Consider the following 14,317-nt stretch of genomic DNA (forward strand, 5'->3'; position numbering starts at 1 on the left):
TATGTTATATGGTTATAAAGCAGCTGATGATCTTTTGGTGCCAACTGATGGAAAGAACCCAATACAGTACCTGAGGAAATCACTGTGATGTGCAGTTGTACAAAATGTGGAACATGTCACTGTCCCTGTCGCAGCAATCATGTTCCTTGCTGCAGCTTTTGTAAAGGTCAAAGTGTCTTAGTTGTAAGTGATGCAACATGTAGCAATCCTTTAGGTTACAGTATGGAATGAGGAATCTTATTAAAAGTACAATCATGAGAAGCAATTACTGTCATTCGTCCATAAGAACTTGCGTAAATTTTACTCCTTTACGAATGTAAGTTAAAGCTTAGAATATTTAGCCATGACAATAAACTAAAGACATTTCAATTATAAATTCAATACATGTATTTACATTATTAAATATATACTGCCTTTGAATTTATCTTTTGATATTAAAACTATTGTTATGGATGTTTGAATTAGTTTAATTCAACCAATACAACTTCTTCATTTGCCATGTCATAGTACCCTTTTAATACTAAAGCTACGTCATAGGTTAATAAAATTTTCATGCTATATCCAGAATGTATAAAGTCAATAATTATTTAAGGAAATTGTGCAAGCTATATATTTTTTATAGTTTTATTCACTTGAGAAGTTTTTCAAAGTACTTTATCATCAAATATTAATCCCCATACCATGATAAAGTGCCACCTAGATAGCAATGACCATAAATTGGCATTTTAAAAATAAAGATTTATGAAAAGTATTCTTCTGTGTGTTTAGAAAGTAATAAAGTGCTTATTATTTGAATAATATAGTGTTGCTGTGTTGATTATTGTCAATATATGCCATTCGTTCTTTAATATTGTTTGATTTTTACCATTTTTCCTTCATGAGGTAAATCATCAGCTTTTCTCGATTTCTGGTGACATTTTGGGTATTTATGACCTAATATAGCTCTAAAAGTTAAATATTTATATATCTTTGGAAAGAGCTCATTAAAAGGAACATTTTGAGTGGTAAATGAGCCTTTTACGTTAATTTTCGAGGGAGATATGGGTATTTTAAGGTCAGGTACCCAGAGTTTACGGGTCGAAATTATCACCCTATATAGTGAAATTAAGCCTAAATTTCTCACTTGCTGCCAGGTTTCAGAAAGTCCACCCTGATTTTTCAGATAATTCAAGGTGTCTACTGTAAAAGGCAAGTGGGTGAATTAGGGTACATCTCATGCACACGGGAACCCTCCCAAGCCATGGACTACAGTATTAGCACCATCAATATCATTCAACCACATTTCAGCAACTGCTAATATATCAAAAGACTCTTCATTTATCAGCACTCTAATTTACAGCGTTTTATTGCCGAAAGACTGGATATTCACAAATCGACATTTTAAGAAATAGTCGGTGACATCCATGGTCAGGGTTTGCTGCTACTCTCATTATTTCCGCATCAAAAGCTTGACATAATATCTTGAGTTCAGCCGATGCGCGGCGTCTTCTCTTTCCTGTCTCGAACGATTTATAGACTTACTTCACTCCAGTTTCAATCTTTTGTTATGTGACTACCACAAGGGTAGAAAAAGGGGAGCTCCCGTATGTAAACATTACCGTAAATGAAGAAAAATGGATAACCACAGTCCTAAAAGAAAGAAAAGAAAATGATGGAAATCAGTAATGAAGTAGATGAAAGAGGCAAATCTGGATACAAGACAAATAAAGGATATACCGAAGAAAAAAATGAAATATATCATTATTTTTTATTATTAAAATAGATTAATCAGACGACTGAGCTGATTAACAGCTCTCATGGGGCTGGCCCAAAGGATTAAAATGAAATGGAGCACCAGGCGTAAGCCATAGGCTTGTAAAGTCCCCGCTAAACGGGTTTTCTGCGAAGAACCTCCCGTTTTCTGCGGTGCCTTTTCGCCTGGCCTTAGGTCAGGGTAATCAGCCCTATTTTTTACTATTTTTTACTATGTAATTGTACATTCATTGCCTATCCATTTTTGCCCTGGTATATTGTGAATGTGTCAGAGTATCTTTGTGTTTAACTTGCTATTTTTATTGTCATGTTATCTGTACGTACCTGTCTTGTTTTGCATAATGAATAATTGACCTCGGGTCACTTGTATGTCTTTGTACTGACGTCTGCATGCCACTTTATAAGCGGGCTGCTTTCTCAATAAAAAAGCAGTACCTGTCTACCTGCTCTTTCTTTCGCACCCTCTCACAGTGGTGACCCCCGGAGTGGTTCCTGGAGCCAGTAAACGGACCCAAAAGGCGACTTAGTCTTGGCCCCATGAATCACCCCACGCCCCTAATGGATTAACTACGGCGCTCTAACAAAGTGTTTGGGTGTTACCAACCCTCGTCAGCAAATCACCAGCGTCATTAGCGGACCCACACGGCATGCTCCCAAGCGTGTATTGATGCGAGTGTTAACTCACACTCCAGGTGAGAGCGCGGGAATGAGTATGGACACGGACATTCCCTCCCACATACAAATAACCGCAAACTTCTCGGAGACAAATGTCTCCCTCGCGCAACCCCCACTTGCGCCCTCCCCCGCGCCAAAACTTGCGCGCTCCTCCACCCCAGTACCTGTTCCTCGCACGATGCCCCTCCTAACGGATCAACCGAGAGCCGCCCTCACCATAAAGCTGCCGCCGTTCACCCATCACAACCCGGCATCATGGCTCTACAGGGTCGAGGGGCAGTTCAGGGTGGCAGGCCTGACCAACAAGGTGCTGCAGGCAGACAGTGATCAACGCCTTACCGGAGGAGATATACAGGAAGGTCGCCCCATGGGTGACATCAACTTCGAGCCCTGCCACCTACCAGCACCTGAAGTCTTCTCTCGTCAAGACCTGCTCCCTGCCAGTCTCCGAGAGAGCCGCCCGCGCCCTCGACCTCGCCAGCAACCCCCGACAGGACACGAACCTCCTGGAGATGTGGCACGCCCTCCAGGACCTCCTCCTCCTCCCCGAGACAGACAGCAGAGGCAGGCACAAGGAGATCAGCCCGTCGAGGGAGATCCTCCTGCGGCAGCTCCTCCCAGAGGTTCGGGGTCAGATTGAGGAGCCTTACACCCTGCCGGTTGAGGATCTGATCAGAATGGCACAGCAGCTGACTGACTCCACAAGGGCAGAGAAGCAGGAATCCACGCCCACACACCCGTCAACTGCTTCCAGCCGGAGGAACCCAATGCAGAGATCAACGTCGTCGCCAGGAGGCGGCCACACTATCACCAGAATAAAGAAAGGCCGGGGCTTTGCTACTACCACCGGAGGTTCGGCAAAGCCGCTTGACATTGTGAAGCCCCTGCCTTTTTGCCTCTCCAAAAAATGTGGGAGGCGGCGGCCACCTTCACAGGCCGCCATGGCAGCAGAAACATCCAGGAGCCCCACGCCAGTAGGGTTCTATGTCCGCGACACTGTCGCCGGCAGGATGATGCTAATCAACACAGGAATCTTGCAGTCAGTGTTCCTGCCTTCCAGAGAGGACTGCAAACACCCGCCGGACCCAGCTGCCTCCTTGACAGCCACCAACGGGTCCCCCATCCTCTCCTACGGCATCAAGCTCCTGTTGGTCTCCATCCTGGGTCAGAGATACAAGTGGAACTTCATCGTCGCGGACGTGAGGACCCCACTCCTGGGTGTGGACTTCCTGGCCCACTTCGGACTGGCAGTCGACGTTGGCCGCAAACGCCTGCTGGACACGGAGTCCTGCCAGTCCCTGCCCCTGGCGCCGGGCCCCAGCGCCCCCACAGTATGTTCTGTTGCTCCCCACCAGTACACCTCCCTCCTGAAGGAATTCTCTGAGGTGTTCGGGCCTGAACTTTGTCAGGTGCCCAGAGCCCCCCGCCAAACACAGAATGTACCACCACATCAAGACGAGGGCCCCCCCAACGCACGCAAAGTTCCGGAGGCTTCCCCCTCAGCGCCTTCAGGAGGCCAAGAATGCTTTCGCTGACATGGAGTGTATGGGCATATGCAGAAAGGCCCCCAGCCCATGGGCCTCTCCCGTTCACATGTTGCAGAAACCGGACGGCTCCTGGAGAACCTGCAGTGACTACAGGCAGCTCAGCCTCACTACAGAACCAGACCACTACCCTCTCCCAAACATGCAAGACCTCACAGCCTCTTTCCACGGGGCCAAAATATTTTCAAAATTAGATCTGTTAAAGTCCTATTTTCAGGTACCAGTAGCTCCAGAGGACATTCCCAAAACCGCCATCATCACGCCCTTCAGGTCCTATGTCTTCGCCTTCTCCACCTTCGGCCTGAGGAACGCAGGGGCGACTTTCCAGAGACTGATGGACAGCATCCTGGGGGACCTGAACTTCTGAGTCTGCTACGTTAATGACATCCTTATTTTTTCCAGGTCCCATAAAGAACACCTGCGGCACATCCGGAAGGTCCTGCAGCACCTGCAGGAGAGTGGCCTTGTCGTCAGGTTCGACAAGTGCACCTTCGGCAGTCGACTTCCTGGGCCAAGAGATATCCCCGGAGGTGTCTGCCCACTTGCATCGAAGGTTGAGGGCGTCGTCAGGTTCCCCACCCCTACCTCTGTCAGGGGCATACAAGAATTCTTCGGGATGGCCAACTACTACAGGAGGTTCACCCCCGGGGTCACGCACACCATGGCCCCCCCTGACGGAGATCCTGAAGGGCCATCCGAAGTCCTTAGTGTGGAGCCCCAACCAGCAGCGGGCCTTCTCCCTGACGAAGGCCGCCCTCGCCAAGGCAACAGCCTTGGCCCACCAGGACCAGCTTTCCTGTTTGAGCTGTGGACCGCCCTGGCACGCCTGCTGGGGACCACTCACCACAGCACCACCACCTACAACCCCGCAGCCAACGGATTGGTGGAAAGGTTCCACAGGTCCCTGAAGGCATCCCTCAAGGCTCGTTGCACTGCCGACAATTGGAAGTACCAGCTGCCCTGGGTCCTCCTCGGGTTGAGGACCATCCCCAGAGCCAACAGTGACCCGTCCGCAGCAGAAAAAGTCTACGGGGAGTCCCTTGCTGTCCCAGGCAAACTCATCACGCAGGACTGGGACAACCTAACAACACAGAGGCTCTCCGACAGGGTCGGAAAGTTTGCCTCCTGCCAGCGGACGTATATCGACAGGACGTCCCCCTTCATGCCTCCAGGTCTGTTCTCTACCACCCACGTCTTCGTTAGGAATGACGCCGTCCGCCCACCCTTAACCAGGCCCTACAGGGGGCCTTTCCTCGTGCTGGAGAGGAACAAGAAGGCATTCCGGGTGGCCATCCACAGGAAGGACGACCGGGTGTCGGTAGACCGCTTCAAGCCTGCACTCCTGGAGGAGGACGTTGGTGGCACTCCCCAGTGCCCCCCGCAGGAGACGTCGCCACCTCAGCCCACCCCACCCACAAGAAAGTTGCGTGGGCGCCCCCGGAAGGCCCTGGACCCAGGCAGAGAAACAACCAACCACTCCCAGACGCAACACACCGAAGTCGAATGCACCCCCCGGCTGACGTTGAGGAGCCGCGGCCCTCTCCGCCACCCCACCAGATACCTGCCTTGATCAGACGTTACCTACATCTTGTTGAGGGTGGGGAGTATTGTAAAGTCCCCGCTAAACAGGTTTTCTGTGAAGAACCTCCCGTTTTCTACGGTGCCTTTTCATTTGACCTTAGGTCAGGGTAAGCAGCGCTATTATTTACTATGTAATTGTACATTCATTGCCTATCCATTTTTGCCCTTGTATATTGTGTATGTGTCAGAGTATCTTTGAGTTTAATTTACTATTTTTATTGTCACGTTATCTTTATGTACCTGTCTTGTTTTGCATAGTGAATAATTGACCTCGGGTCACTTGTATGTCTTTGTACTGATGTCCACACGCCGCTTTATAAGCGGGCTGCTTTCTCAATAAACTAGCAGTATCTGTCTACCTGCTCTTTCTTTCGCAGGCTAAGCACTGGGAATAAATGACGAATGAATAATGAAACTTTAGAAATATGCAAAAAAGGCATAGCTTCCACACTAGAATACAAGCATACATTAAATACATTTACTCAAGTTTCATCTGTACAATTAAAAAATAAATAAAACTGAGTAATGATAGATTTTTGAATAACTTAAGTAATATTAAAATGAGTCAACTGAAAATGTCGCAGACTCTGATAAAACTTCACCAATCGATCCATTTCCGAAAGTTGATAACCGATGTTGGTTGTATTTTGGACATTTGCATAATACATATTTAACTGTTATTATCACTTTGCATTCTGAGCATTCTGGAGTGGGTTCATGTGGTGCACTCATTAAGTATCCATGTGCCAGACGAGTATGGCCTATTCGGAGATGTGTTATAATTACTTGCACATGTCTCCTCTTTGGTATGATGAACTCCATTTTTTAACTCCAGGTTTTATTTGCTTCAACTTATTATTTCCAGGTTCTTCATTCCATTTAATTTGCCATTTGTTTATAATGCCTACTTTTGTGTATGCTATATAATCATTAAGAAGGATACTTGCATTTGATCTTGTCATATGGGCTGCTTCTTTAGCTGCTTTATCAGCCTCTTCATTTCCCTTAATCCCTACATGGGCAGGGATCCAACATATTTCTGTATTTTCCCCATTATTATATAACTTATGGAGTAATAACTTTTTCTGCTGTACAATGTTATTTTTTGGTCCGTAAATCTGAATGGCTTCGATGGCGCTTGTAGAGTCGCTAAAAATCACACAGTTATTACATGAGGTTTCTTTCATTATTTTTATGGCTGATGCTACTGCACATAACTCTGCTGTGAATACTGATGCATTATCAGGTAGAGAGAACTGATACATTTTGTCTTGGGATAGTAATGAAAACACCGTGACAAATTATAGAGTATAATGGACTCAAAGATAAGAGGGCATTTTCCCTTATCTTCAGCGAAGCCGAACCCAGTTTTTCCTGCATCAAAAAAATGCAAGAAGTGACTACTGCATATGTGCATCTGTCATTTTGTAAAAGTTTATCACTTGAACTAATATAGCTACTGCCTATAGTGCAGCAGATAATTGCATATTTCATAAGAATCGTTCAGATAGTGAAACAAGCATGAAATTTTGCACAAGTGCTCTTTAAAGTTCCCTCTATCAGAAAAGGGCGCTGGCCACGCAAAAATTTAATATGGCAGCCAAATTCCAAGATGGCGGCCAGTATCGACAGATTTTGGCTAATTTTTCACTAGAATGGCATGTATTTGCTTCTAGCAATATGGTAAAGCTCTTCCATACTATTTCTTGTGAATATTATGTTTCTGTAGCTTCCCAGTACAGTTTACCTTTAAATATGGGGGCTATATGGCTGCCAAGAAAAGGTAGAAACAATAATTATAATGAGAAATAATGCCCGTTCAACAATTATCGTTTTAAGCATGGATCTTGGTTTCTGTGGTTTTAGATCCTAATGAGGCCATCTCTTTCGAATAACTCATCAATTTTGAAGGAAAATTAATAAATGTAAAAGAGTGTATGTCTGCACACAACCAGGGCACACTGGTGACATCACTGCTGTGTAACTCAGCATGGGGTTCAGTGCCAGCTAATCCAGCTTTACTAATCCTGTAGTCTTAGACTAGTAGTTGTAGTATAGTTTAGTTTAGTGTCCCAAATGCTTTCTAACAGCCCCAGACCAGCTATAGTTAGATAGCCGCACCTGAATAGACAGGATGTGCCAGCGCGGGAGAGCCGAGCCAAGGGTATGGGGGCTGTACATGATGGTTCATGTACTTACCCGGATGGTGTACAGATCACACGGGACTTAAATGGCACTGGATGAATGATCGGGCTAGGTGTAGGGAGACCGAACCTAGTTGAATCCCATACAGATACCCATAATCACAGCTGATCAGCCAATCTATGCCGTAGCAAAGCAGGTGCAGTGGCAGTGGCCTGATCAGTATGGCGAAGACAAGTATCTGGTAATGTTTGGTGGTCTGCACATTGAGATGGCAGCAATGACATCTCTTGGTACTCTTCTTCATGGCAGTGGTTGGACAGGAGCTCTGGTGGAGGCAGGAGTTGCTTCATCTGGAACTGCAGAATCCTTCCTGTCAGCTGCAAGTGTAACCAGGACACGGCAGATGCACCAGGTTACAGCCTCTAGTTTGTACAAACTCCTGAGGACAGCATACACTGACTACTGTGCTGAGAAAGCAAACAACAATGAGCAGGCATTAGAGTTTGAGGAGTGGTGTGACCTTCGAAGACAGCAGAGTCCACAGTTCCACTTCTGGCACATGGTGTTGTCTATGGAACTTGTGATATTCCTACTGATCAGGTCCTTCCGTGAGGCCAATTTTGTCCTCTACTGCCAGGCATTGCATGAGCTGATACCCTACTTCTTTTCCAACAATAATACAAACTATGCTCGTTGGCTGCCTATTCACCTCAGGGACATGCTTACCCTAGAGAGTTCACACCCAGAGTTGCACAAGGAGTTCAAGGCTGGCAACTTTGTTGTGCACAAGACCAGTCGCCAGTTCTCAGCAATGGCTCTTGACCAAGCTCATGAGCAGACCAATGCCTTTATAAAGGCTGATGGCGGAGCCATTGGGCTGACTGAAGATCCGTCAGCACTCAGAAGATGGATGGTGGCTGGCCCAGAGATCATCCGCTTGGTGTCTGCATACGAAACAGAGGTTCAAAGTAAGGAGTCTAATGAGCAGACAACACACCATGAACAAACACCTCATGCGCAGAAGACATTCTTGGAGAGAGTCAGCAAGCTGTCATTGGCTTTGCAACACTTGGGAAGTCCTTTTCAGGAAGAGAGCCAGGATCTGTATTCCATTGACAACAAAGACATTGCCCACCCCAGCTCAGCAGAACTTCTACAGACACACCTTGACAGAGGCCGCACTAAATTTCAGAAGTTTTCAGACTCTTTGGCAAACAATGCAGTCTCCTTCTATGAGCCGATAAAGAAGAACAGAACTGACTTCTTCAGGCAAGAAGCTGCTCCTGTAGAACAGTCAAAGCAGAAACTTCTGAAGGAGGATTGCCAGCTTTTCTCAAAGCTATTTATATCCTGTCAGAGCCGTGAATGTGATCTGCAGGAATTCTTCCAGCACGAGAATCAAACATTCCCAGCTTCCCTTAGTGAGGGTGGTAGGCTGTACACATGTCAGAAGTCTCAGCTGACCTCGGTCCTGGAGAGTCATGTTACACTAGAAGACAAAGAACCAAAGACTGATGTCCTCATTGTAGATGGATCAGCTTTGGTCCATGCCTTGCCACCAAAGAAAGGAAAGACCTTTGAGGGCTATGCACTTTGCGACTTCTTGCCTGTGATACAATCCTATAGCAGCAAGTACACATCATCACATCTTGTATTTGATGTATACAATACATCCAGCCTCAAAGCTGAGACCAGGCTCCAACGTGGTCAAGGAGGAAGGCGCAAGGTGACAGACAAGAACACAATTCCATCCAACTGGCGCAATTTCCTAAGACACGATGCCAACAAGACAGAGTTGTTCCAGTTCCTGGCAGACAAAGTTGCCCAGATGTCTGCCACAAATGTTGTCATTGCCACGAAAGGGTCTGCTGTCCTCAGCACTCATGAGGCTAGTCTTCAGGGACTGGAAAAGTGCTCTCATGAGGAAGCTGACACCGCATCTTTCTCCATGCCAAATATGCCACAGAACATGGAGCCAAGACCATCACGGTTAAAGCAAATGACACAGATGTTCTTGTCGTTGCAGTCAGTGCTTTCTCCACTCTCCACAATCTAGGGCTAGAGAAGCTATGGGTGGCATTTGGCCAAGGCCAGAGCCTGCGCTGGATTGCTGTGCATGACCTGTGCAACTCTCTGGGCCAGGAGAAGGTGAATGGCATGCTCTTCTTCCATGCGTTCACAGGCTGTGATACAGTGTCAGCCTTCCGGAGCAAGGGCAAGAAGACCGCCTGGCAGACATGGAACATCTTTCCAGAGGCCTCCACTGTGTTCTCCAAACTGAGTCACTACCCTCTCAGAGTGGAAGAGAGTGACCTGAAGGTCCTGGAGAGGTTTGTCATACTTATGTATGAAAGATCCAGCACTGCTGGCACTGTGGATGAGGCTAGACTTGATATGTTTGCCAGAAAACAAAGGGCATATGAGGCCATTCCACCAACCAGGGGAGCTCTCCTCCAACACACCAAGCGTGCTGCGTACCAGGCTGGTTGTGTGTGGGGCAGGCCACCCAGTGTCAGCCACAGCCAGAGAACCCTGCTGAGTGGGGATGGCAAAGTCTGGTGAAGCATGGCAAGTCCTCTGGACAACCAACTCGCCCTTAGCCAAGAGTTGCCAACAGCTTACCAAATGTGGATGCAAAGCAGGCTGTCGGGAAAGGTGCAAGTGCTACAAGCTGGGTCTTCCCTGCACAGCTCTGTGCACTTGCAAATGTGAAGTCTAGATAAATATTGCCCTCTCTTCAGTAGATAATCTAGCTTGAGCATCCAACGTGTCATGCTATGCCTACCTTCTTATCCTCGAATTTTTCAAAGGTGTAGGTTGAGAGACCTATACATAGATTGGTTGCGTTTAGTCCGTATTTCTCTTCTTTTCTTTTTATGGTTACAGTCTTAGACACAATGTTGTATGTGACCATACCATTACTATTTCAGTTGAAAATAGCATATTAGTTAAACTGTCTGATCACATGAATATACCATTAAATAAAAACAGTTGGTCTCTATGTCTGCTAGCGCTGTGGATAGAAAAAAAAAAACTTTTATGGCAACCATTTTGTACGCCATCTTGGTTACAATTCATTTAGTAAGGGTTTTCAATAAAATGTGTGGTATGGAACATTTTTATAACCTAAAAGTCGAGGTTTAAAAAAAAAAAACTGGCATATTCCATCCAATAGATGCTCCCAAACCAGTGAATCTCAACATAGATGGCGGCCATTTTGAAAAATAGCCGCCATCTTGGATTTTCAGGTGGCCAGCGCCCTTTTCTAAGAAAGCGTAGTCTTAGGAATGTTTGTGCCAAATTTCATGCTTGGTTCACTATCTGAACGATTTTTACAGCAATCTGCTGCACTACTAGTCCTGGATTATTTTAGATCATACTTAGGTATAGAGGGTATACAGAGGAAAAATTTTAGTTTCCTGTTTATCGAATTCTAGAATCCTTGGTGTAAACTAGGCTGCTGCCTAGGACCATAAAAGAACATTGTCTTAAAAGGTTCTTACTTACCTTAAATTGGGTTACTACTTAATCCAGGTTATTTAAATCACCTTTAGGATATGCAATCCTAGGATATAGGCTATGGACAACGTCTACTATATTTACATTATTCACACTGATTTTGTTAGGCTACCGTCTCATGTAGGCTTAGGCTACTATTTTCATCTAGTTCTAGATCACCGTCTAGGAAAATGATTGTCCAGTAATGGAATGTCTTGTAAAATTTTGAGAGCTGAAGCCTTTTGTCACCTGTCAATTTCTTTTGTAAAGCTCCTTGAGGACGAAACCAGCGACTACACTATCAAAAAACAGGTTTTGACATAGGAAAAGTCTATTTTTGGCAGTCGTTGTTGAGTCCTCAAAACCCTCCCACTTCCTGACAAAAGGCATGGGATTTGGGCAAGGGATCATCCTACATTAACTGCAGCATATCCCACTCTGTACTTGGATTTAGATCCATCTGTGTATATTACTTAATGTGGACCTTTTCGGCTTACATGCTCTATTATATGTTGTCTATTGCATTCTTGGGTATATGAGTAGTTTTTTAATAAATATTTTAAATGTGTGCAAATTCTTATTTTGTTCATAGTCCAAGGAGGCGGTAATTTTACTATTGAAGGCAATTGCACATTTATATTCAACGATTCAAACGGTCTTTTAGGTCTAAGAGAGAAAGGTGGTGAGTTACAGTTTATAAATACATCTCTTAATTCAAATAATTTTCTGGTTGGAGAATAACTTGTCTGAATTCTCAAAGCACTATTCATTGTTACAAACTCTCTATGGAGAGACAATGGTCATTCACCACAATCAACTTATACAGATGACATTGGTGATGATCTAAAGGCCTGAACATAGGCTATTCTAAGGCCTTCATTATGAACTGGGTCCAACATTTTCAGCATTCCATAATCAGTGATAGACAAGCACTGTTGCTTTATACAGTATAGTAAGGGCATATCTATCAGCTCCCTAAGTAGTGTTTGATAGTTTTTTAATTAGATTTAATACTCTTTTGCATCCTGATTTCGTGTACGTTCTGTGAGTTTTCCAGCTGAGGTGAGTGTCAAATACTAATACCAAAAATTTTGCTGTTTGGCCAATTGGTATGGAATGGTTTCTGATTTTCAAATCTATTTCTTCACTTTTTTCCACTTTATTTTTATAAAACATTACTGCTTGATTCTTATCTTCTTCTTCTTTTAATGTGCTTTTTTCCTATTTGTATGGGGTAAGCACCATGCCTTCTTTTTGAAGGACTTTGATTTGGCTTTGGGGTAGACTTTGTGGTCTCGATCGGCTGCCCTGCCTGTCATCGCTTAGACCCCGGTAGCGTATGTACATGTATTATTCCAGTCACCAGCGCCCTTTCTCCCAGCAGCGAGGAGACGTTGCACGGTTAGGTTGACAGTCAAGACGTGTGAGGTGTCTGTTATGTTTTTAGATGTTGGAGTGGCTTTGTTTGTGTGTGTAATAGTCTGTAACACCCATTTGCTTTTAAGCAAACCTATCCATTGATTACATACATAATCCCGGGGTGTCTACATGGATAGCAAAGTGTCCGCCTCTCTAACCAGTTGGCTACGGATTTGAACCCACGCCACAGACCTCTAAGAAGTCCGAGGCTGCTGCTCTTGTGAGAGAGGTGCAAAATAATGAGCAGGAAGACGAGTACTGCTTGTTTATTGATGAAGCGATCCGCTTATAAAGCGGTGTGTGGACATCTGCGTACTTTGCAAAGACCGTGTGTAGAGTTTTAGATAAAAAAAAGGTAATCGTTTGTTAATTCCGATTCTATTCCCTGCTGTGAACGTCTTTTGTTTTTGAGTTCTCGCCGGTTCCGTGGTTGTGTTGTCATGCGGCCGGTGTGCTGGTCCTTGGCGGCAAGTTGTTGTAACGGATTCACAATAAACCTTGTATCCGGCCCTGTATTTAATTATGCTCGTCGATGAATTCAGCATAGCCTACCGGCTCTGAGGACGCTTCCGTAAGGCCAGTTGATTGACGGCGATGGTGCGGAGGTTAGGCAGAGGTCGCCTATGCTAGGGGTGAGGATTTTCAATTCCCCAAGCTATACTAGTTGATGCTTCGATTTATTGTGTTTTTACCCCACCTTACCTGGCATATAGGCTGCTACCTACAGTTTTGCTTCATCTTGCAGTTTTGTTCACGATGGCGACGACTACTCAGATTAAGATTGATCCTTTTAATTCTTCTCAGATAACCCTGGATCTTTGGCTTAGTTTATTAGAAGCTAATTTTAGTAATCTTGGAATTGAGGAAAATAACAAAAAGAAAAATGTTTTGCTAGTGTCGATTGGAACTGATGTTTTTAGTGTACTGGGTAATTTGTGTGCTCCTGATTTACCCCATACAAAGACTTATGATGACCTTATAGCTGTATTGAAATCACATTACATTGTGAAACCTTCTTATCATCGTAGCCTAATAGCTTTTCAACAAAGAAAAAAAAGGAGGGATGAGACAGTGAATAGTTTGTATGCTGACCTCAAGGCTTTAGCAAAAGATTGCAATTTTGGTAATCATTTCGATTCAAGAGTCAGAGATCACTTGTTTATGGCAGTGGACAATGAAGTATATTTTCCCAATTTAGTTGCTTTGAATATTGATCTCCAAGCTATGACCTCTAGTGCAGTTTTAGAAAGAATTTTGAACATGGAAAAAGCTTTTGTGGGTGAGAGGAACGAATCACAGCCACAGCTTAGTTCAGTGAGAAAAGAAAAGTCATCTTGTAAGCATTGTGGTTTTTCTCATGAGAGTATAGACTGTTGGTTTAAAGATCTGACTTGTAACATTTGTAAAAGGAAAGGTCATCTAGAAAGGGTGTGTAGAGAGGCAAACAAAGATTTGTCTCTTCATAGGCCTAGTAGTGTTAAACCTAGGTATAAGGCTTCCAATAGTAGGGCTGAAGGTAAGAAGGCTGTAAAAACTATTGATGATTATGAAGACAACAATGATGATAGATTGTTAATGGTTAAAGGAACGATTTGTGCTCTTAATTCTGATGAATTTTATTTCAGTATTAATCAGAATTTAGTTCCATTTGAGATTGACAGTGGCGCTGCTGTGTCTACTATAACCAAAGAGTGGGTACATAG

At 44.6% G+C, this 14,317-nt stretch overlaps 1 protein-coding gene across 1 annotated transcript; it reads right to left on the minus strand.

The window, feature by feature from the left end:
- Nucleotides 1-6,334: 6,334 nt before the first annotated feature.
- LOC136844113 (uncharacterized) lies at nt 6,335-6,817 on the minus strand. The gene has a single exon (XM_067113125.1). The coding sequence runs from the start codon at nt 6,815-6,817 to the stop codon at nt 6,335-6,337; it is 483 nt and encodes a 160-aa protein (XP_066969226.1).
- Nucleotides 6,818-14,317: the final 7,500 nt, after the last annotated feature.

The sequence above is a fragment of the Macrobrachium rosenbergii genome, chromosome 12, assembly GCF_040412425.1.
Source record: "Macrobrachium rosenbergii isolate ZJJX-2024 chromosome 12, ASM4041242v1, whole genome shotgun sequence".
NCBI classification, from domain to species: domain Eukaryota; kingdom Metazoa; phylum Arthropoda; class Malacostraca; order Decapoda; family Palaemonidae; genus Macrobrachium; species Macrobrachium rosenbergii.